The 23275-nt window shown below is 40.9% G+C and overlaps 1 protein-coding gene across 4 annotated transcripts; it reads right to left on the reverse strand.

The window, feature by feature from the left end:
* Nucleotides 1–1192: 1192 nt before the first annotated feature.
* On the reverse strand, nt 1193–19282 carry MDM2 (MDM2 proto-oncogene). 4 transcript variants are annotated; one of them, XM_032106264.1, is made up of 11 exons: nt 19186–19282; nt 18591–18663; nt 15873–15947; nt 15367–15500; nt 15158–15207; nt 13841–13908; nt 13599–13692; nt 10921–11081; nt 9777–9932; nt 8337–8414; nt 1193–6815 (listed from the first exon to the last, which is right to left on the reverse strand). In XM_032106264.1, the coding sequence occupies exons 2-11, from the start codon at nt 18657–18659 to the stop codon at nt 6246–6248; spliced, it is 1455 nt and encodes a 484-aa protein (XP_031962155.1). In that variant the 5' UTR covers nt 18660–18663; nt 19186–19282; the 3' UTR covers nt 1193–6245. The 4 variants fall into 4 exon arrangements, with proteins under 4 accessions (XP_031962155.1, XP_031962156.1, XP_031962157.1 ...); XM_032106265.1 differs by lacking the exon at nt 19186–19282 and adding an exon at nt 18966–18985; XM_032106266.1 differs by lacking the exon at nt 19186–19282 and adding an exon at nt 18756–18908 and having other exon boundaries at nt 10921–11078.
* Between the last annotated feature and the right edge of the window lie 3993 nt (nt 19283–23275).

Genomic DNA, 23275 nt, shown 5'->3' on the forward strand with positions numbered 1-23275 from the left:
ACTGCTCAGGGCTCAAATGAGGTGAAGACCAGTAACACAGACATGTTTTAAGGTAAGAAGATGAAAATGAAATGTGAGTATCTGCTGAAGCTGGATGATAATCTGCACCAACAGGGAAAAGGGAGGAATTTGTAGCTCTGAAAACTGTGTTCTCTTATGGCAGAGCTGCTGAAAACAATGTGGAAAGAGTCACTGACAGCTTTATACTTTGTCCATTTTTAACTGAATTTGTTGTGGGACAGAACCACATACAATTCAGAATTCTTTGAATAGTTTTGGCAATGGCTTTATACTGCTTAAACGATTTCACAGCCCTGCTACTACACTGTTGGGACTGTTTAACACCCATGGCAGGAGCTGGCAGGCACACTCAGCAAGGCACAACCCAGCTCCAGTTACAGAGGGTTGTTTCAGTGTTCCCTGCCTGGGCTGTACTGCAGGCAGGATTAGCAGATTCCTTTTGCTTGGCCAGTTGCTAGTCATTTTCAGGGCCCTTTGAAGCTGCCCAATAAACACAAGAATTTATCAAGAAAAGCCAGTTAGTACCATCTCCTGTGTTTATTTTAAAGCTTTTTCTGCCAGTAATTTTCTTAAGCAATTTCAAAAGTAAACCAGCAAAGATTATCTTTGGTAACATCAATCTTTTCCTGTATACAGTAAATAAAAAATGCAGGAATGCAGTTAATCCTTTAATGCCTTTTAAAATCTTTCCTGAGGCACTGCTGCCTGTCACACCAAGCCCTACCAGCTGGGCTGTGGAGCTTGGGCATCAGCCACTTGTCTGCCAGATGGCCACAATCAGTGTACAAATACACTTCAGAACTTGAAACAGCAATGCCAATAGCATTGAGGGCTGTGTGTGCAAGATACTGGTTTTTTAATGTCTTCCTCATGTCGATTTGCATTTTCTACCTTTTCTCACCCTCTGATCTGCTGTGAGTTGTTTAGCACACAGAGAATTAATTATCCACTAAATCCCATTACTGATCCTGCCACTTGTAGCAAGAAGAACGAGAGATTCCTTAAGTTAAAATCTCCCAGATCAAAGAAATCTGACAGAAGTCAGCAGTCCAGCAGCTGAGTGGGGGCAGAAAGAGCCTGTGTGCTCGCTCACAAAAAATAAGAATCTGTGTAAAAACAAAGTACCAGAACTTCTAACAATCAAGTAATTGACAGGAAAAGAAGAGCACCATGGAGTATATAAACAAATCTTTATTTAAAGCTTTTAAATGGAGCACAGTACTCAATTTCCTTCAGAAAAGGGAAAACTGAAAGATTCACGTGTGTTGCGGTTAACTTCTCATAAATGGCTCTATACTGTGTGCAATTGGAGTGGATACTTGCATTTTAATGGTTACTGACTGTGGTCATACATGCACTGGGTAGCTGGAAAGTAATGCACCAGGTCAAGCTCTTGAAAGCGTGTTGCATAGTTATTTAAATTCACTATGAACTACTCTGTTTATCGTCATCCCAGCTATGTGTAGTCAGACAACAAAGATTCTGGTTTTAGAAAAGCTATTGGTACTTCAGGTGTTAAGTAATCATCATCCTGACAGCCACTACTGTGGCTCAAGACCAAGAACTGGCTTTAAAAGTGGGCTGTTAAGCTAAAACAACATCTACGCTAAAGGGAAGCCACCATCTTTTTAAGTATCACTGACAAATTGCACATTTATAATATAGCTATAGGTACACTAGAGAAGCATTCACTTGAAGCTTTCAGTGCATCTGTGCTAAAAACACCCCTAACAAAACACCCACACTTTAGTTAAAAGCAACCATTTTTCATGTTCAGTAAGTGCAATCCATTGTTAAAACCTTAAGCTGGGTTTTGTGCTTTGCTTGTGCAACCTTTAAACAGCACAGCACACCTTGGACTCCGGTATGGAGGAGCTGGAAAGGCAGGGCAGGTAATCCCCCAAAGAGCCAGAGGACTGACGCTCTAGCAAGGCTCTGCTCTGCTGTGGAACCAAGGCCAGCCTCCAGCCCCTCCACAACCACGCTGCCGGTCCACAAGTGCCGTGAATGTGTCCAATGCTCCTTCCCACAGGGAAGCCCCACAACAGCAAATGCCCCTTTTCAGGCCAAATGTTGCACAACAAAATGCTGTATCTTCCTGGGATGAGGGATAGCTGCTGCTCCACCGTGTGTGTGACAAGTTAATATATGCTGAATAAATTACCTGCTTTAAAATTATAAACTCTACCTAAAGTTACGCCCTAACACAACAGCAGATTTAGATTAAGATGGGGAAGAAAAAAATCTTCACCCTTGTATTCGTCCTATTTATTCGGTGTACTCAGTTTCATTGGGCTCCTAATAATTTTCTAATTTCTCTTTTGTAAGACACAATTTTCTGAACAATTATTCTTGTTGACACTTCCTGTAAGAACGAGGAATTTTCTTTTCCTCATATTAGTCATAGAAGAGAAAAAAAAAATCTGCCTGAAGTCCTGCAAGCATCTTCATATCCCCAGACACTTCAGAGACAACATTTGAACAAATTTATGGCAAACAGAACTCAGTGATAAAAATCGTACCATGCTCTTAGAAGAGATGTAAGCTTTTCACCAGTGAGCATTCTGAAGCACTTTTACCCCTTCTAAATCATCTGCTAACAGGAACAGCACAGGACAGCACAGCCCACAATCCTGCCAGTGTGGGGTGAATTTCAATACTAATATAAATTCAATATCAACAAATAGGTAAATAGTTAAAGAGTTGTATTTAAATAGCAAGTAGGTTTATTGTACTTTATGAAAAAGAATAAATGCAAGTTCTTGCACCATTTGTACATAACTATTGTCTGCCTGATGTGCAAGAAGGAAGAGACTTAAGAAAATTACTGAAAATCATGTACAATCGCATCCTGTTGGCATCTGGCTTCCCCTGCAACCTTCTTGGTCACGTGTCCAAAGGCAAAAGCCATTACCACCTTTGCAAATTAACCTTAAAGCCTCTCATCACTGTCCTGCATCTCCTAGACCATCACTCCCAATGCTACCAGCACCCGGAAGCAGTCAGTCAGCTTCTTGCCTGCACTCAGGGATACAAAAGCATTCCAAAGGAAAGCAAAACACCACCAAAATATTTTCACTATGCTAATGCTGCACCAGCACCATCTCTATTTAATAAATCCTGTTCAGGTTCAATGCAGAAGTTATTTTAAGGGAAGGAAAAAAGGAAACATAGCCATAAATCTTCCTCGGCCCTTCTTAATCTGAATATGAGTATTTCTCTGTGTTTTAATGCTACATTTCTTAAAATATTTTTCTTGTGCCTGTGATTTACTAAATAAGCATATTTATATAACTACACATGTACCAGTAGACTAATTCAATAAATTAGAGCTCAAAATATTCAACTGTGAGCACACGGATATTTACAAACAGCAATAAATTAAAGATTAAAATGTGTGTGACATTAAATAAGCATCTCAAACACATCACCAAGGAGGAACAACTTTTGTACCAAAACTTTACTGACTTCTGTGCCACTACCCAAGGCCAGAAATGTTTAAGGGCCAGAATAAGCAGGGTGCTCACTGCTCTTGCCCACACACAGAGCACAGCCAGGCTGGGAGATGGGGTGGAGGCACAGCCAAGGGCTCCGGGTCACAGCCGGGAGTCACCACAGGAATCACTGTGACACAGCCCCTGGGCACCAGGCCTGCACTTGCACTCGCCTGCCAGTGTCCCCAACAGGAACAGGCACAGGCATCAACACCCATCACTTCCATTCAGAAGGCATGAACCCACACCAAACAAACTAAAGAATTCATTAAGAATATTAAGCCATAAAATGTAACTCAAACATTTTGAGAGTGATTTGTAGATGTAGAAATCAAAATTCCCCATTTCCTCACTTGCAGAGAGTGGAGGGTAGTTCCAGGGCTATTCTCTGCAAGAGAAGGCATGTGACTGGAAAAGAATGCCTAGAGTGGGATGGTACAATTTGTCCCAACAGGAACTAGGTAAGGACAGCTGCTCCCCCAGCACTGCAGTTACACAGCCATGGCAGTGACTGCAGAGAAGGTATTACGCTAAAAGAGGGGAAGACATGGGCGACCATGCAATGGACAAAGCTTCTTAGAGATGAAGCCTTTTAAGGACCGTCCCCATGTTACTGATGCTTCTGCATATACACATCTACAGTTCTCTCTCACCTGCAGGTGCAATGAAGAACCTCTGCAAGCCTCAATGCACCTAAGTTTATCAAATCAAAAATTAAAAAAAATTAATAGGAAGTGCAAATTAAGGCAGGTAGCTCTCTATTAGTATCCTTACTTGAAAAAATTATTTATCTGCCCAAAGGCCTTCCCAATCTCAAACTGAAGGATTATCAAATCCTATAAAACCCATGAAAGGTTTCTGCTGATCAAAAAACTTCCAAGAAGTTCCAGCTACCTGCTGTCACTTTACAAACTGCAGGAGGCAAGAAACTTGCAAGGAAGAACTTGAATGTATACAACTGGGGTTTATATTTTGTTTAGTCAAAATGAACTATATTAGAACTTCAGGTACACCAGCATCTTTTAGTGGTATTTTTAAAGAAATAGCTCAAATGTATGAGCAAAATGTGAATGATCCAAATAATTCAGTCTTTACCTTTACTACTTTTCAAGCAAGTCACAACCAAAGATTCACTGAGTCTCTCCTGTAGATCTTTATGTCCTTTTCCTAGGTACTTCCAGGCATTTATAGCCCTGGAGTTAAGGAGAGCAGTAGAAGTCGCTGTTCCAGCACACAGGCATCAGGAATTTTAAACTGCTGGTGTTAGGGAAGATGTTGAACCTTGGCCTGTAAGAGGGTAACAAAGCACAATTCCTGCACTTAAGACTACATCTCCGATCCTGGCACTCCCCTGTCTGTTTATTTGCCATTCCCTATTGGGCAGATAGTCAGCAACTACCTGTAAAAATAAAAGGTGCTAAAAATATACAACTCTTCTTGTAAAATATCACTCGCTGGTACAGAAACTCACCATGTGAAAAGCAGCTGAGTGATCTTTACCGCATCCTGGTTTCCCTACTTCCACCACCTTGCCTGAAGGCCCCCAGAACTGAGGCAGGCAGCAGACTCCCTGGGCACAGAACTGGTAAGTTTCACAAAGTTTTTGACAAAGTACAGTAAGGAGGCAAGAGCTTAAAGCAGTAAAAGAGAGGTCCAACAAGACCAATTTTGAGGTGGCCAAACACCTTGCAACAGATTTTCAGAATTCTTGTGCTACAGGTAAGAACAGTGAGTGGGAAAGAATACCGCACTTAAAGAATGTGACCTAGAACTGCACAGCTTACTTATTTCTGCAGATGAAGGTGGACTTTCTTCTATTTTTATTCCAGTGAATGTAGCAATGCAGCTGCATTTATTCTGCTGAAGTCAGAACAAGTGCAGAAAAAAAAAAACTGTCCCCTAATACTGCCTGACATGACAGTATCTAGCATATCCTTCATTCATCTTGTCTGCCTGAGACTGTTTTCATGCTGCTAAATTAGTAATAATCATCACCATAACCAGTACAGACCTCCAAACCCACAAATGTCAGTTTCTCAGGACGTTTGAGAGAGAACTGTATGACTGAGCTTGGATCAATGACTTCTCAGGAGACATGCAGCCCTTAAGTTTACAACGTACACTATAAAAATATAAGACACACAATACCCTTTTCTGTTTCTAAAGTAATAATTATTTTCTATCACATCTTTCCCCACTTCCTGGTAGGATCTCCCACAGATTTTGGTTACTTGGAGGAATTTAATACAAGATTCTATTTATTCATTTTATTCACTTATTCAGAAGGGTCTGATTGAGCTTTATGTCTTCACCAGGCAACACAAACTGGAACCTGAATCATCATCTATTTTCTTAAAAAGAGGAACTTGCAGAAATAAACACTTCAACATGTCTCTTCTCCAACAGTCACTGAATTTGGAGTTTTAACGTGTGTATTTAATTCAGTAAAACAAATATCACTAACTTGTATGGAACATTAAACACTTGGAGAGGCAGGTGGTTTAGAGCACCTGGTTATTTCTACTGAGAGGGATTTAAAATCTCCAAGTTGACTCATGAGTATTAGGCAAACCTCTTAATAACTCCAGTGCATTTATGTCAGCAATTATTTTTCACACAGAATGCCAAGGGACACAAAATATTAATTTTCCAATATGCATACAAAAATAATTTCTTACTCTCTTAACCAGTTTATGAAGTTTCTTTTGCAGCTTTCCAGTCAGTATGTGTCTAACTAAAATAAGTTAATACAATCATTTGTATGGGCTGCCTGCACACCGGGCAGGGTTTGTTCCTCTTCTTCAGCTTTTTTGCACACGTAAAACATGACATGAGGTGTCCCGTTTTGCCATGTACTATGCAGCCATTTTTAGGTCTACTCTGACATATGACACATGGCTCTATGCTGGTAACAGGCAGACTGGATTCCATGCTTTCCTCTTTGTCTTGTGTTTCTCTCTTCTCAGGTTCCTTGAAGTCCTCCTGACTGCTACAAAACATGCTGCTTGACGTTGATGGCTGGGAATAACCTTCACTTTCCTGGGACTCAGAAATCTGTACTGCTTTATCCTCATTCTCATCCACAGCTGGTTCTTTATCTTCAGTCATTCTTGTTTTCTTGCAGTCAGGAACATCAAAACCTTCTCCAGACTCTGAAAGGAAGGAGCCTTCTAATTTGCTCTTTTCCAATTTCACATTCTTTTCATCTGGAAGCCAATCCTCACGAAGGGCCCAGCATCTGTGGCAATGTCGTGGAAGCGGAGGATTCATTTCATTACATTCGGGACACTTCCAATAATCCTTTAGTGAATCAAAGGTTGGAACAGCTTAAGCTACTTGGAACACTTACAACTGAAGTATTCAGAGATTATAAACAATTTATTACCACCAAAATAATTATTGAGCTATCAACTTGTTTATAATTTTAAAATTCCATTCAGTGGCTTTGGCCCCATTTCACAGTTCTAGATTAAAATGGTTCTTATTTTAAAATGACTCTGGCTTTCCTTCTTTTTGCAATAGGTTTGCGAATAGAACAATTTATTACTTCTTATGCAAAACTGAAGAAACCAGACCACAAAATTCTTCAGGGGACCTCACGGAAAACTTGTTAAAAAGGTCATAATTTCCCTTCTTTTCGACTATGGACTTCTGCAATGGGAACTATTCAAGCCTGAGGGCCTTTCCCCTGCGGTTTGCTGAGCTGTTGGTGCACAAAACGGCGGGGGAGGGCACTCCAACACAGCCGCATGAGAGAAAACCTCGGCCAATGGAAAAAGAGACGGGAAGAAGGAGGGAAAAGAAAAAAAAATAAAAGGGGAAAAAAACCGTGGTTTTTCAGCCTCTCAAAGGTTACTCCATACACTACAATGAAAATCAACCACTATTTTGTTAAAAATACATTTCTTTTTTAAGGAGAGAGACCCTTCTTAGAAATAATGCAAGCTGTGGGGGGAATCAAAACAAAAAAAACCAATCCACAACTTATTTACATGAGTCCTGAATAACATCAGTAACATCAAAAGCTTAAAAGACCAATTTTAAATCCTAAAAATAATGTACAGGCAGCCCTCTTTTTCCAAACATAAGCACTGCTATGTTTTCAGAAGGTGGTCAGCCCTGTCTTTCACACACAAAGTCCCCTCAGTCCTACAGACTATCAAGGGACTGGAACACTTCAGACAGTTCCACAAAACAGCTTTAATTCAAGCTTCAGTTGTGAGAAGCAAATAAGGAAAGAGCGCACACTAAAATGCAGTGTTTTTTCACATAAATCTCCACACTTTGCCTCAAGACTGTAAATTTCTTCCCACTCTTCAAGAATGTTCTCATAGAATGTAGTAAAAACATCTTTTAATTTTACAGTACTGTTCTGAAAAAAGGCTAGCCTTCACATCTGTATCTTACAGATGCCTTAATTCGAGTTGGAAAATAAAACTAGGTATTCTGACTTATAGTGAGAGTTTTTTAAATGTGCATTACTAAGATTTTAATTTTTTTCCATTTTGTGCAGAAAGTCAGATTTATGCTCCAAATAATTTCCTTCCATTAAGTCAATGAAATGGTAAATTAGTGCGGGATTGGGGTTTTTTTAAATGGATTAGGAAGCTTATTAATTATTAAAAAAAAAAAAAAATCAAGATTCCTTAATAATCACATGTTCAATGATTAAAATATTGTATTGGAACCTTCACGTGTAGAAGAAAAAGTCAATTTAATTCTTAAAAAATCACTGGTAGCAATAGAATTCATCTATACTTCTTGATCTACTCTGTCAGTTTACCCAACTTATGATGCTTCACTAGACAAGTTTTTACTCACAGCTAGAGAAATCTCTGGATCTTCATCAAATGAATCAGCATCACTATCTTCATCCTGGTAAATAGTCAGCTGATAAACCTGATTAAAATTAAAAAAAAATATATATATATAACTGGATTTTGGCATTTCATTAAAAACCCAAGATATTTTAAACTTGATAGGATTTTCAGATAGGGAGCTACTGGAGAGTCTCCAGGGATGGACTATTAAGATTATTAATGGATTAGAGGAGCTCTCATGTGAGGAAAGGCTGAAAAGAGCTGGAACCGTTAAGCCTGGAGAAGACTCAGGGCAGGAGGTGCCTGATCAATGTGGATAAATACCTGAAAGCATGGCACCAAGAACACAGAGCCATGCTCTTTTCAGTGGTGTCCAGTGGCAGGACAAGAGGCAACCAGCACAAATTAAACACAGGAGGTTCCCTCTGACTGTCAGGAGACACTCTGTACTGTGAGGGTGAAGGAGCACTGGCACAGGTTGCCCTGAGCACATATGAAGCCTCCATCCTTGAAGATATTCAAAAGACATCTGGACATGGACCTGGGCGATCAGCTCTGCCTGAGCCAGGGCAGATGGATAAGATGACCTCCAAAGGCCCCTTCCAACACCAGTTATTCTGCAATTCTCAAAACTACTGTCTGGAGCAGGGGCACACCTCAATCCTTTGTTCCTCCAAATCCTATCTCAGGGTGCAACTGTGCACTACACTACAACTTGGTGTTCATCAGTACAGTTGGTCCCATTCAGCCTCTCAAATACCACCATCATGTATGTCCCTGGTGAATTCTGCCTCCGGTACTTACCCAATCTTGCCATGAGCAGATCAACCTCTTTGAAGTAGCAGATAACTAACCCAGAAAGAAAACCCCATATACATTCTCACTTCATTCCTGACATTCCAGAAATCTCTTGAAAATTATGGTAATCACAATTTTTCTGTCTTCTTGCCTACTAATAAGAATTTCTAAAACTTTGGTTCAGCATCTCTATGAAACATTTACATTCAGAGGCAAAAAACTTGGAAATACCCCTTTGTAAAAAGTTATTCAGAAATGTTTCCTTTGGTATCAAGTGTTGTCAAAGCTCAACACATGCTCTTAGAACTAAATGCAGAAAAACTAAAGTACACATGCTGCCACAGACTCCAACAGCTGGTGAGTGAAGTTAAGCACCCAGACTTTCCTATCCAGCCCATTTCAGAGCCTGCAGAAAGCCTCAGCACTGTTTCAGTCACTGCCTGGTGGGTGTATAAGGGTGACCCAACTGCACTGACGTGATCTGATTTAATGAACAACTGGGTGCAGATTTTGATACAGCCCATGCAGTCAGAAAATATACCTGAAGAGTTCTCCTTGGAAACTTACAGGAATATTTCAGGCTGAGATGCCTTTTCCTCCTCATCCCCTCCCCCCAGGGTCAAACAAGGAAAGCAGATAGTACCTCATCATCTTCATCTGTGAGCTCCTGCCCTTCTTCATTATGGCTATAATCTTCTGAATAAACAGACTCAACTTCAAACTCGACACTGAACTGGTCTGATACAGAACTGTGGTCAAACCAATCAGAGTTTTCACTTAATGAACTAGCGTCAAGATCCTAAAAAGAACCAAAAAAACAAAGCACACATTCAACCTCACCAGTCCATACACACAACATTACTTTTAAAACAACTCTTAGAATAAAACTGCACTACTCAGTATAATTAGCTATGGAAGAAAAAGGTCCAGCTGCTGGTAGAGTACTTTTTATGAGATAAACAAATTACAGGTTGGTAAAAAAAAAGCTAGGTCTGAAAGCCTTTTGTTGGCTCTGTAATAAGAAACTGCACTCAGCCTATGGCCAGCTGAAAGGCTGCCATTATTATTTCAGAAAGTCCCTCCTAAGAAGTGGAAGAACAGATGCAAGAAGATGGTATCTTTTGGCTGTTTGTCATTAAATTCTCTACTCTATTCAACTTTGCTTAATCTGAGACTGTGGCTAAACAATTACAAAATAGGAAGACTGAAGATACAGTATTAGTTCTGTCAATTTAGAACACAGTATGTGACTAGGAATTGTTTAGCTCTTCATGACTTAATCTAACCACAAATAATTTGCCTTGGTGTTTGCTAAAAACAATACAAAACTTCCAAGCAGTAGCATGGCAAATGAATACGATGGGCCATCAGCATACATTCTACTGGATACAGTTACCAAAGCTGTACCACAACTACAAACTAATTCTGAATTACGGAATGTCTACGACTCTTTTCCTCTCTTACCATTCTAAGAAATACTTATTTTAAAGCACAAAATACATCTGACATTTTTCCATGCTGTGCCAAGCAGTGAGGATCTTGGTTTTTAAAGAATATTCCACGTTAATATTTTAAAAAATTTCACTTCAGCTCTGCCAGCAGATCCGCGCAAGACCTTACTCCACTCACACACCAACTTTTCTTTCAACCTCTTCTCCTTCCTCAGACACCACTGAAGGCACTGCTGCTTTTAATTAAGAACATTATGTTTTCAGATGCATGCTTGCACTTGTGGCATCTGCAAAATTCGTACCGCAAAAATATTTTACATTTCTATTTTGACTTACAGGAATGGAAAGAGAATCTGTTGAATCACTGCTGTTGCTTCTTTCACGGCACAGACCACTGACTACACACCACGAGAGACTTTCATCAAACGTCAACGAAATGCTGTCTGACTTGTGTCGCTTTCTTCTGTCACTATGCAGTTCATCTGACGAATTTTCTTCTGGGCACAGTCAAGAATTTTTTATTACTCAAAAAACATCTATGCACTGTGCAGTTATGAATATTCTAAACAGAAGCTTAACATATAATTTACTATAAAGAAATCTAATAAAATAAAATATTTCAGTATTTTTTAATGTGGCAGAAAGGCACTGAGACTTATTTTAAAAGACATAATAACACTTATACCCATATAGCGTGAAAAATTTCTGAAACCAGGATTTCAGGGGCTGGCTTTCCCCACTTGTCCCATCAGTACAGCTTATGAATGGCAGTATCCACACGCAAAACAATTGCAAATTTGAAAGAATTTTTACTCCACACATGACACGTTAAACTCTTCCTAATTTTAAGAAATACTACTAGAATTTTACTTGTCCTCACTCCCTCTACAGGCAATAGAGAGAAAGGCACTTTCAGAGGGCTTCTGAGTTCATCCCGGAATTTGCAGGGAGACAGAGCAATTAGCTCCCAGGTCACACGCATACAGAACACCTTGTGCTAAACAAGGTTAAGTTCAGGTGCAAGTTTCAGACACCTCAACAAATTTATCAGTGAATAGTTGCACTATATGTAATTGTATTTACTCAACAAGATTTTTGTAACAAACCACTAGAACTTTCGTCACACCCTAGCAAGAAAATCTTCAAGACATACTATGCAAAAGCTGAACTCTGAAAGCATTGCTTTAAGCTCTGCTTACTAAGCACGCTTCGTTTGAAGGCAAAAAGACAATGCTTTTTAAGTACACTGTGTTTTGGAACAACCACCTACAGCAATGAAAGGAGTAAGGGTACAGCATTTTAGGGGTAGGTAAGTCAAAATTCAGCTCCATTGACTTTTAGAGCGTTTGGTAAAAAACGTGTTGTAAACTCAGAATGTCAGTGCAGCGGAGCGAAAACCTCCCAAGATGACAACAAGTTTTGGTTCAACAGACCTCAGGATGAGTCTGCTGCCCCCCCCACAGGTGCCTTCTGCACCCACCCTCTGTTGCCCAGCTTCTCCCTCGCCTTGCAAAACACACTGTGACAATCCACAAGTCTTCAAGTCTTGAATCTTTCATTGTAAAAAAAAAAAAAAAAAAAGAGAACAAAACACTTGTACATACTTTGAGACTTCTCTTATTTTCCCTTGGTGCTTCTTGGCTCAGCCCCTCTCTTTTCTTTTTTCCGCCCTGAGAGCCCCACCAAACTTGGTGCCCCCAGGCCCAAGGGCTGCTCCTGTCCATCGTTGTCCTCATTTAGTTGTCATGGCTCCATGCCGTACTGATACTGTATCACCACAAGGTCTCTATACACTATTTAAGTGGCTCCAAAGGAGCCGCTACCATCCCAATTTAACAAGAATAGTGGTTTAAAGGGAAGATTTCCTATAAATTAGAAAAAAAGTGTATATAAAAACACTATATTAAAAGAACTTTTAAGGTTGTAACAAACTAATAAATGGATGCAAAGACAAGAGTTAATAATCAAACCTACAATAAGTAAGCACAACACAGGACCTATGTGCTCTGGGTCGTGCCTAAGTATTACAGGTTGTGATGTTTAACCAAGACTTTCCATCCTTTCATCAGTTTTAGTTACAACATTAAAACATTCTTTTAATGTAGTGCAAACCGCTCAGCAACGCAGCACTGGTTTTGGACGGACTTAACGTAACAGGGACTACGAGGGACACAAAAAATACTACTTGAAAGCTGAGGAACTGAAAAATGTTCCGGAGCAAGTGAAGAAAAGAAGTTCTACCCAGCGACAGAAGGTTATCACTGCCCAGGTAATTACAACCACCTAGTCACGAGGTAAGAAAGTAAGTGATGGAACAAACTAACAAGAAATTCCACAGAATAGTATTTAAGTAGAACTGTAGAGAACACTTCCATTGAGAAACTTTTTCTGGTTTATGCTGACCAGCTTGTTACTGCTACTTATCAGAAGAAACAATTTGTATTCTGAAAATGTATTTGCCAGTGATTATTGAATAACCACTGTAAAGACAAAGGGGAGGCAAATATGATGCTTAGGTCACCAGATGTTTTAGCAAGTGCTTAATGAATGGTGAGATACCTGAATATATCCAAAATCATCCTGTGTTACTACCACACCTTTGGTGCCTCCCACCAACTGAAATCCAAAGAAAACTGGCTTTAGTGAACAAAAAAAAAGTCAAATTTTGTGGCTGTCTACAGAGGGAATTAAAATGAATTTGATGGTATCAGTCGATTACAAACAAAAGTGCTCTCATCATGAAGATAACATAACTGATAAAGTCCTGCTGATGTGAAGAAGTTTAACAGAGCTGTGGAGCAAGTTATCCATCATCTTACTAACAATTCTAGAGATCCAAACTGTAACGTGACACTGGAGCAATGCAAGGAGTTGTGTTTTTCTTTCAGACTGAACATTTTGTTTTAGATAAGCAGAGAAACATGAGTAGTATTTGTCAGCAAGGCAAGAGAATGTGGCTTTTCCCCCTAAGTGGCTATGCTAATGAAAGCTCTGCATCATAAATCTGCAGATACCAGATTCACTGTGTGTCCTCCTCCTAGAAGACGTAGTTGCTTGGCAAGTCACGTTTGATGAAGTCTGCTTCTCTTCTAACTCTTGCACAGACTCCTGGTAACAGAAATACTGAGTAAGCCTGAGCATGAATATGAGGTAAAGTACTAGAATCAACTTACTGCATTAAGCCATTGACACTGTCATGCAAAACTAAATAGAATTTACAACTCAGAAATTTATTCAAATAAAATAAAAATAGCACCTTAATAACATTTTCTTCTTCAAGCTGAGATGTGGCATCATCCTCAGGTGTGTCACGAAGGGCAGAGTCTGAAAGCAAACCAAAATAAATCCCATAATACAACATAGCAGAAAAAGTCAATTTCAGGCTCAAAGAGTAAATTCTAAATAAAACTTAAAATCCAGACATCTCGCAACAATGGAAAAAACCACACTACTCCTTTGCTTCTCAGCTGTGTGCAGCACATTTCCTGAAACATTACTGAAGTGGGAATGTGGGGAGAAAGAATAAATGTCAACTGAATGCAGCTCAGAATTTTATTATAAATGGCTTCAAATGAAGGCTGTACGTAAGTTGTGAGTCTGCAGATATGAAAGAATATATGCACAAAATGTAATTACTTCCTCCTCTCCAAACTGCTTTTTACTACTTATCATCTTATGGGAACACTGAGTTAAAAAGACATAAAATAGAAGAAAAATTAGCTGCTGTTAATGATATATGCTTACTAACAGACAGATCCTGAATTACTAAAGACTCTTTCATGAAAAAAGAATTGAAAGATAAATTTAAGTTTGTAAGCTTAACAATGAGGATGACAAAGAGAGCAAGTTTCCCATCTTCAGCAGCTGAACACTTGCCTTTGGGAAAAATTAGAAACAAAGGATGTCTTTATACAGATTTAGAGGCCAATTTACAAAATGGCTTCCATTGTTTAACTTCTGTTTCATACCCTGTGTATTAGGCAAAAATTACAGCTATATTGAGCATTTTTATACTGCAGGACTGTATGTAACAATTCTCCATTCAAGGAGTGGCTACCCACACTCACCACAAAGCTACTTTTTTAAGGTATACAGACCTTTTAAAACAGGGCTGAGTGTAGCTAAGAATGATCAATTCTAAAGGTACTTCACATTCAGTTGTGAAAATTAAAATAGACCTTTAACAGAAAAAAAAAAAAAAAGACCATCTGCCCTTATTTCACTGCTGGCCTAAGTTCAAGAAGCTAATTTTTCATAGTAAAAATTTTTATGTTGTTGAGGGCTTTATCCATACCAAATACAAGCAAATGACTTAAGTTTTTTAGTACTCATTTTGTTCAGCTGTTTCTTCTGGTTCTAGTGCAATAAAAGAAGAATTTTTTTCTTCTCCTGAAGAAACAGTGTTTGCTCTGATTCACTATTTGTGATTGTTCTGGACCGTAGTGAGTAAAGCCAAATAGCTAATGATGGAGAACTCACTGTTATCTGATCACTACCTGCAAGATGCATTATATAAATTATGTTTTCCCTCCTGCTGTTTCTCAAAACAAATCATCCTCCTAAACTAGCTTACCTTGTTGATTGATTGCTATCAGATTTCTGGAAATCATTGAATATAGTCTCCTTAAACAGGGATAAAGAAAGAGATGGTACAAGTTAGGTACATGTAATCATAAAAGAGAGCTTACCATCTTTGAAGACGAAAAGAGTTAAAAAAGGGACATATGCATTACGTTCTTCATTATTTCCCAACCAGACTCTCAGAAAAGAATCCCATTTTACCTGTGTTCTTTTACTGAAAAGCTTGTAACTCCAAATAAATCCCCCAGGAGATCATTTGCACAGTGTACAATATGCTGTTGTTTTTCATCATATAATTGTTTAGACATAATATATTGTCCAATATAGAATATTACCTGTGAAATAAATAAAATACAGATATTAAATATTGGTTGTTGCTTCAAGTTTAAGTGTAAAAGACAAAGTACATTAAATACACTGAAATTTGCTCTTCAAACTCTAAACACCCAAAACTATCTCTGAGCTGACAGATTTTCATGTATTACTCCAGAAGAATGCTGCTATCCTACTGACCACCAGGAACTTTTGCTCAGATTTATGAGAAACTTGCCAAATACCCAGTTACAAGTCAGCGGCAGAATAAACACAGTATCTTACCTCAATAACTTCTAGAGAGGCTATGAACAACACTGCCCCCCCATTCACCCAAAACAGAACAATTTATCTGTACTCACTGTAGTTTACCTTTAGTGGTTAAAAGTTCTCACCTCCTTCATAGTAAAAGTGTCCTTTTCAGCACCAGCTAACTTTAACAACTTCAACAATAGTGGCTTTGGTTTAACCTGTGTGTGGAAGTAGAAAAACAGAATGTACTAACTATTCACCAAAAAAAGTTATTTTTACAGGTTGCCTTCCTCCTTCTGTATTAATCGGATATGCAAACATACAACTGCATTTAAACCTAGCTACATTCAAGTTTTTAATTTTGCAAAGTTAAAATTTAAAAGCAAATACAAAATAAAAGCAAATATGAACCAACCATACTAAACTTCTCATACACTGTACATCTTAGCTCAAATCCCAGTCTTTCATTGTCCCCTGGCTTCAGCTGGGATAGTTACATTTTCTTCCTAGTAGCTGGTACAGTGCTATGTTTTCGATTTAGTAGGAGAATAATGTTGACAACACACTGATGTTTTTGTTGTTGCTAAGCAGCTACACTAAATCAAGGACTTTTCAGTGTCCTATGCTCTGCCAGTGAGGAGGTGCACAAGCCATGAGGGAGCATGGCCAGTACAGCTGACCCAAACTGGCCAAAGGAATATTCCATACCACAGAATGTCAGGCCTAGTTAAAAACAGGGGAGCTGGCCAGGAGGTGCTGATTGATGCTTGGGGATGGGCTGGGCATCCATCAGCAGGTGGTAAGCAATTGCACTGTGCAACACTTGTCTTCCTTGGATTTAACTGCTCTCCTTTTTTTTCTTTACTATTATTTATTTACTAATATTAATATTATTAATTTTCTTTACTATTATTATTATACTCTATTTCAGTTACGAAACCCACAGGTTTTACCTTTTTTTCTACTTCCCCCATCCCACCACAGTGGGGGGTGGGGGCCGGGGAACAAGCGGCTCCATACTACTTAGGTGCCAGCTGGGGTTAAACCTCAACACACTGGGAAATACAGATTCCTTAACTGGAGCTACAGGATTTGTTTATTAGTTCCGAGTCTAGGGCTGCATCCTGGGGAATTTCGCTTCACTCCTTTAACCCTTAAGATGACTCCCAAAGGGGAGGGAGGATGGAAACAGACCTCTGTGACTGTCAGGTCCAGAGTGCAAGTCATAAAGAAAAACACTGGTCCACCTCTTTCTTATTCTTTTTCTGTGACAGTTTCTGGGGTTTTGGTTTTGCATTTGCCAGCTGGGCTGCTTTACCTCTGAAGACTATTCTTAGCTGGGACAAGCACACCCTGCCTTTTCAGTTGTACTTCACTCACTCCTACCTCTGCAATGGCCTCCCACCCACTCACCATGCCAGCAGTTTAATCTACAGCCAGTCTATGACAATTTCCGAGATAGAGGAAGGAAAAGTTAAACAAGAAAAATCACTTCCCCCATACAGCACCAGTGCAGCAGATGAGAACAAGCTGCAGGGGCTGCCACGACAGCAAAGCCTGTGGAGCCACTGATGCTCCCAGCGCAGTATATTCTACTGCCACCTCTTTAACACTAGCGTAACCATTCTAAACCCAAGGTAATATTTAGCTATCCTGATATATTACATAAAATAAAATGTAAAAAATAAACACAGAAGGGAAAAAACCCCCCAAAAAACGGAGAAGTGTGAATAAAATATCATGAGACAAGGAATAAATGTTTAAAGGAAGGGTGGCGGATGGGAACTTCCCTACATTCCATTCCAAAGATCTGCTAAAACCAACGTTAAGTTTTAGTGAGTTAACAAGAGATTAGTTGCAAGAATTACAGATAATCAAAAAAAAGATAAATTTGTGGACAACATTAGCTGTCTATTCACCTCTTCCTAAGAACTGAACTATTTAGAACATGCAGCATATACTAGAGCTTCATAAAGGAAGCAAACAATAACTTATTCAAGTACTACTGACAGCTGACAGTAGGAAGGCAGTTTCAGAACTGTGAATCCACAACTAAGCCCACTTTTCCGTCCCAGCCCTCTCTTCCTGACTCCTCCAAGTATGAAGTTCTTCAGCCTTGCAGATCTGACAGCAGACAGTAATATCACAATTTGATGACGTAAAAAAAAAAAGACACAAATGAAAAAAAAAAATTTCGAACAGTCTGCTGTTCTGCTATTTCACTTTTTTGAAGTTCTACTGTCAGTTGTACACTTTTAAGCTTTACCCTTCTACACAAACTAATCCAGTTCAACCATCATCGTACATAGGCCATTTTTAACTCGCTTTTCAGGAGTAAAAGGCTTCCATCCTCAGGAAAACTTAAGCACAAGACAGCAGAACTGCCACCGTATCATGGAAAGCCTGGAAATGCAAAGCTGTGAACACAAATGCAGACTCTTACAACCTGCTTAGGCATCCCAACACATGAGAAGGTCGAAAACCTTCAGATTATTTCACCAACAGTATGGTTTGTACGGAGATTTTCCACAGCTCTTCAATTATGATCTGTTAACAATTTTCACCACAAAATACTTACCACGATCATATCGGCTCATAAGATCCTCTTTATTAAAAGAAAACAAAAAACATCAAAGGATGTTTTCAGAAGGAAGCAGTCTAGATCTAAACCATCACCCTCTACTCTCAACTATGAATAAGATTCGCTTACTACAGAACCAAAGAGAGACCACCTTCACTAGCTGGACTTCCTGGCTTTTCTCCAACCATCGCTCGCTAAGCACAGTGATTCTTCTGAATTAGCCGCTAAAAACTCTGCAAAAAGCATGCAAAAAAACCCCGCATCCAACAGAGTTACTGACCAGCGCCTCTTGCTCCGAAGAGGTGACAGAGGAGGCATCCGCAAGGGAGGACATCTTGGTATTGCACATTTGCCTGCAGTTAAGGGGAGAACAACCTCAGAACGTGGCACTCAAGCGACACAACGCGGGCGGGCGGCAGCCGCCACCCCGGCGGAGCCCACTCACCTCGGTGCCTCGTCCAGCCCACACGCCGGACTCCAGCGGCGGTGTCTGGGCCGAGTCGGGCCGGGCCGGGCCTTATATAGCGCTGCCAGGAGGCAAGTCAGGGCTTAGCTCCCGCGCCGGCCCGGCCCGACATGCCTGAGCATGACCCGCAGCGCCGCCGCCGAGTCACCGCGGGGGGGGGCGGGCGCGACGGGCCCGGCGCTGACTCACCGCGGCCGCCGAACGGGGGGGGTCCGGCGGTGTGGAAGGACGGCGACGTGGAGAAACAGCGGCGTCCACGCACCCCCGCCCGCCCGCCCGGCCCGGCGCGGCCCGGCCCCGCTCCCCCAGCGGGAGGCCCTCCCCCAGCACCGAGGGCCGCACGAGCGACAAGCGAGACCCCCCGGCGCCGCCCCAGCCCCCGAACGAGCCACGATTGATCCCCACGCACCGCCAACCACGCCCGCTCCGCTGCCCGGCCCGCGGCGGGCGGGGCGCCGGGACCGCCGGAGCCCTGCCCGGACCCTCTACCGCGGCCCCGCCGCGCCGCGCGCGCCGCCCGCCGCCATGTTGGTGGCCGCAGCGCCCCCTGGCGCGCCGAGGGGCGGGGCGGGCGCAGAGCCCTGGCGGGGAGGGCCGCGGGGACAGCGGCTCCTGCGCCCGCCGGCCCGGAACGACGCCGCGGGATACCGGCTGCGCTTCCAGCCGTCCTTCGTGCCCTCTGAGTTGTTTTTTTCACTGATATTTAAGAGATGGAACTAGGAGAAAACTTTACATCCAAAGAGAATTGGATGTTGTCGTCCTATGTTCTTGTCAACTCCCACTCCGTAATTTTCTGTGTTTTTTAAATGGAGGGCATTTGGAAGTATGTTACTTTCATAGGTACTTACTAGTTGCTGCACTTCAACTGGAACTGGTTAGGTTTTAGTCTGACTGCCTTTTCTAATTCTCAGGTTTTTTTCTTTGCCCATGGTGACATTTTAAAATTATTTTTGAATGATGAAAAGCTTTGTCAGAGAACATGAGTGCTGCAGACAGTTAAAGAGCAGAGGGAGCGTAATGGTAATTTCCCATGACAACTGACTTGTCCAAACAAGCAGTGGATAACTGCCTGGACTTGTCTGTTGGCCAAATACAGCTCCTCAGCAACCATGGCACCTTGTAAAAATTCCAGCAACGGTTTAAATCTAGATATTTGTGTGATGATGGATTTTCAAGATGACCTTGTTATCTCTCTAAAAGCATAAAGCTCAAGGTCTAGTGAGGGACAAGCGAGAAGCTGCCAGAATTTTGCAAAGCCTGCTCACCTCCTTTTAGTGCTGGGATTTCAAGGCAAACAGAAATCTGTTTTCAAGTGGAGTAAAGAATGTCCTGCAGCAGGCAAAGTCAGATATCTGCTCTTTTCCACCCAGCACCCCAATTCCTGGGATCCTTAGCTAGCTAATATCATTGTTAGGAGAAAACTCCATCTACACAAAAATGCAAGAGGACGGAAGCAAATGGCTACTGAATAGCTGTACTACTGATTCTCAATCTTGTCCTCATGCACATGAGAACTATTTAATTCCAATGCAAAATGTATTTTACTGAACTGAAACCAAACCAAACTGTTTATGTAGTTCTCCCCAAGGTATCACATTATTGATCCTTGTCTTAAGAACAGTATCATTTTGCTATGGATGTGTGGAAATTAAAGAGCTTTTTTAAATTAGCAATAAATTTTCTGCAGTCCAAGATTTACCAAACTTGTAACTATGACTTTCTTTTTCCACTTCTCTACCAATAAGCATCTTGTGACCAATGACTCAGAGACTGAGATTATTTAAATAATAATTTCCCTTACTGATTCATTAACTGCTAAGGATAAAAAACCCCAACAGTTTCTGTCTAGAATTTTTATCAGTCTTCAAGGACAATCTTATCTCTTTTCTCCAACAGGCTAATCTTGAGTTAAGGGAGGTTGTAAGTAGGTAAAATATGCTGTCTGTGCTAGCTTAGGGAAAGAGGGGGATATTTTCTGATATGCAGTGCTGCAACATTTGTTTGTCACTAATAACAGTTAGTATTGCTATGTCATCAACGTACGTAATTATTTTCTTGTGCTTAACAATTCAGGACAAGTATAATTAAAAAGTTTTACTTGAAGGGTGAGTAATAAGCTTGTATAGTTATGAGAGCTGACTTCTCCACTATTTGAGGGTTGTAAATGGAAAAGGAGACCTCACTACTGCTGTGTGTTTTACTTATAATGCTACAGAAAATATCTGGAGCAGTTAAGGCCCAGCTGCCTTAACGGGAGATACTCACTTTACATTGTGGTTAACTAACATGATATGAGACCCTTTTTAATATAAATTCAGATTCTAACTGTAGACATTTCACTGTTTAATGCTTACACACTAAATTATTTCCTGAGATGGATCTGGTCTACCTATAGGCATCTTGTGTCAGAGGAAAGGTGGGCCCCTGTGCTGCAGGAGTGCCCAACTGAAGTGAATGGATGGAGCATTAAACACTTCAATTTCTGATTTTTGTTCCTCACTGTAATCTTTTTTCCCTGAACATATCCTGCCTACCCTTCCCTGGCAGCTGCCTATGCAGCATCCAGCACATACACAAAATGGTCCTTGCCAGATGCTGATCAGAGGCATAGGTGGCCAGGGTTTGTCCGGTCTCATCTCCAAGCCATTTGCTGCTCCTAATCAGATAGACTAATCTCATGTACTGACTATGAACTGCTCCCAGACAAAAACCAAATAAATTCAAAGCAAGCCTCCGGGGCTTTGCACTGTGCTGATGTATCCTTTCTGAAGCCTTAGACTGCATCTCTGTTACTGTGACATAAAGCTGGGATCTGTTGTGTGCTAAAGATTGTCAGGCACCTCAAGGTAAAAGGACAAAGGAAGAAGGATGCTGAAAAGCAGCTGGGGCATGTGTTGCTTAATGTGGCTTTCTGTCAGGCCTGCCTGCTGCAGCTGTGACCCCATGTTCCAGACAGTAGGTCAATTCAATTCTGTACAAATACAGGGGAAATAATTTTGTTGTTTTCTTGACACTCCTGTTGTGTAACAAAAAACACAGTGATAAGAAATCCTCATGCTAGTACCTATCCCAATGGAGAGGTCTGTCAGCACCTCCACAAGAAACTTCTTACTAGAAATGACACTCAGATTCTACTAAGTGAAAAGCAGATGCAGCCTTCCTGGGAGCAAGTTTGAACAGACAGGCAGGAATCAAGAGCACGGCTCATAGCAGCAGTGGGAACCCAAATACCACATGCAATGCTATTGCAGCTGTTTAACAAGGAACACTGAACTCAACTTGTGTTTTCCTCGTGTGCAGGAGCTGTGTCTTTGAGCTGCCCAGGGCTGCACTGCCCTTCCCAACAACCCCGGCTACTCTGCAGGCTGGGTGGCACGGTAGGCATTCTGCAGCTTCACCTGGGTGCACACCCTGGGCTGTGGTGTTACCACAGAATCACAGAATATTCTGATTTGGAAGAGACCCAAAAGGATCATCAAAGTCCAACTCCTGGCCCTGCACAGGACATCTCCAAGAATCACACCATGTGCCATGTGGGTGCTTTGGATATGAGATCGGCACTTTTGTACATTTCTGTAACTTCAGATGTACATTTTGAAAAATGTAAAATTACTTCAGGTGTACTGGAAAATAGAGTCTCAAACAAAATGTTTTTCTAGCAGCTGTTCATGAACTCTTACCTCCCTCCCATAGGCACGCAGTTCAGGTGTGTCTGCTCTCAAGCACATTAACTACAGCTGCTTCAAAACCACCCGGAGCTGGAATAACCCCACATCAGAAAACAACAGCTCTTTTGCTTTTATTTAGTTGGTATATTTATTCCTTCATCCATCTGGGAGGCATTGGTAATCTGTCCGCCCAAATCTGATTCCTATTTAGTAGCAGCGCAGTCAGCCACAAGCACAATTAAACAAAACAATAGTGTATGCCTTCTGAAGGGAAGCCAACTGGCAAAAATATAAACCAATTATTTTGAACTTCTGCTAAATATCTAACACAGAATGAAAGGGTTGGGTGTTTTCTTTCTCCTAGTTTTCTGTTTAGTCATCACTTCTGAAAGAAGCTCATGGAACAATTCTAAAGAACTGAAAGGAAGAAACCTCAGGAAAAGATTCTTTTTACTCTCAAATAGTTTTTGTTATGGGCACATCACCGAGTGAAGAAACACGCTTTTCTTCTTAAGCAGGGTGAAGTATGTGGCTAGGTTGTCACCATATCCTGCTTTACTAAACTGTGAAAATTAAACAATCCAGTGATCTCTCCTTTCCTAGATACACTTGATTGTATGTAATTAGATCAGAAAAGCCCCAGGATAATCACGCTCATCTGCCTTATTTAATCAAACTAGGATGATGCCAGTTCAGTTTAGAATTGTTCTTTTAATTCAGTGCTCATTTGTCATTCAAATGTGCTGTTCAGTCCAGCACAAAACACATTTCTTTTCAAGGGAGTGGCCCAGAAGGGTGTCTGGGGTGTGCACATGCTAAAAGGACTCATGT

Source organism: Corvus moneduloides, chromosome 4 (assembly GCF_009650955.1).
Source record: "Corvus moneduloides isolate bCorMon1 chromosome 4, bCorMon1.pri, whole genome shotgun sequence".
Lineage (NCBI taxonomy): Eukaryota > Metazoa > Chordata > Aves > Passeriformes > Corvidae > Corvus > Corvus moneduloides.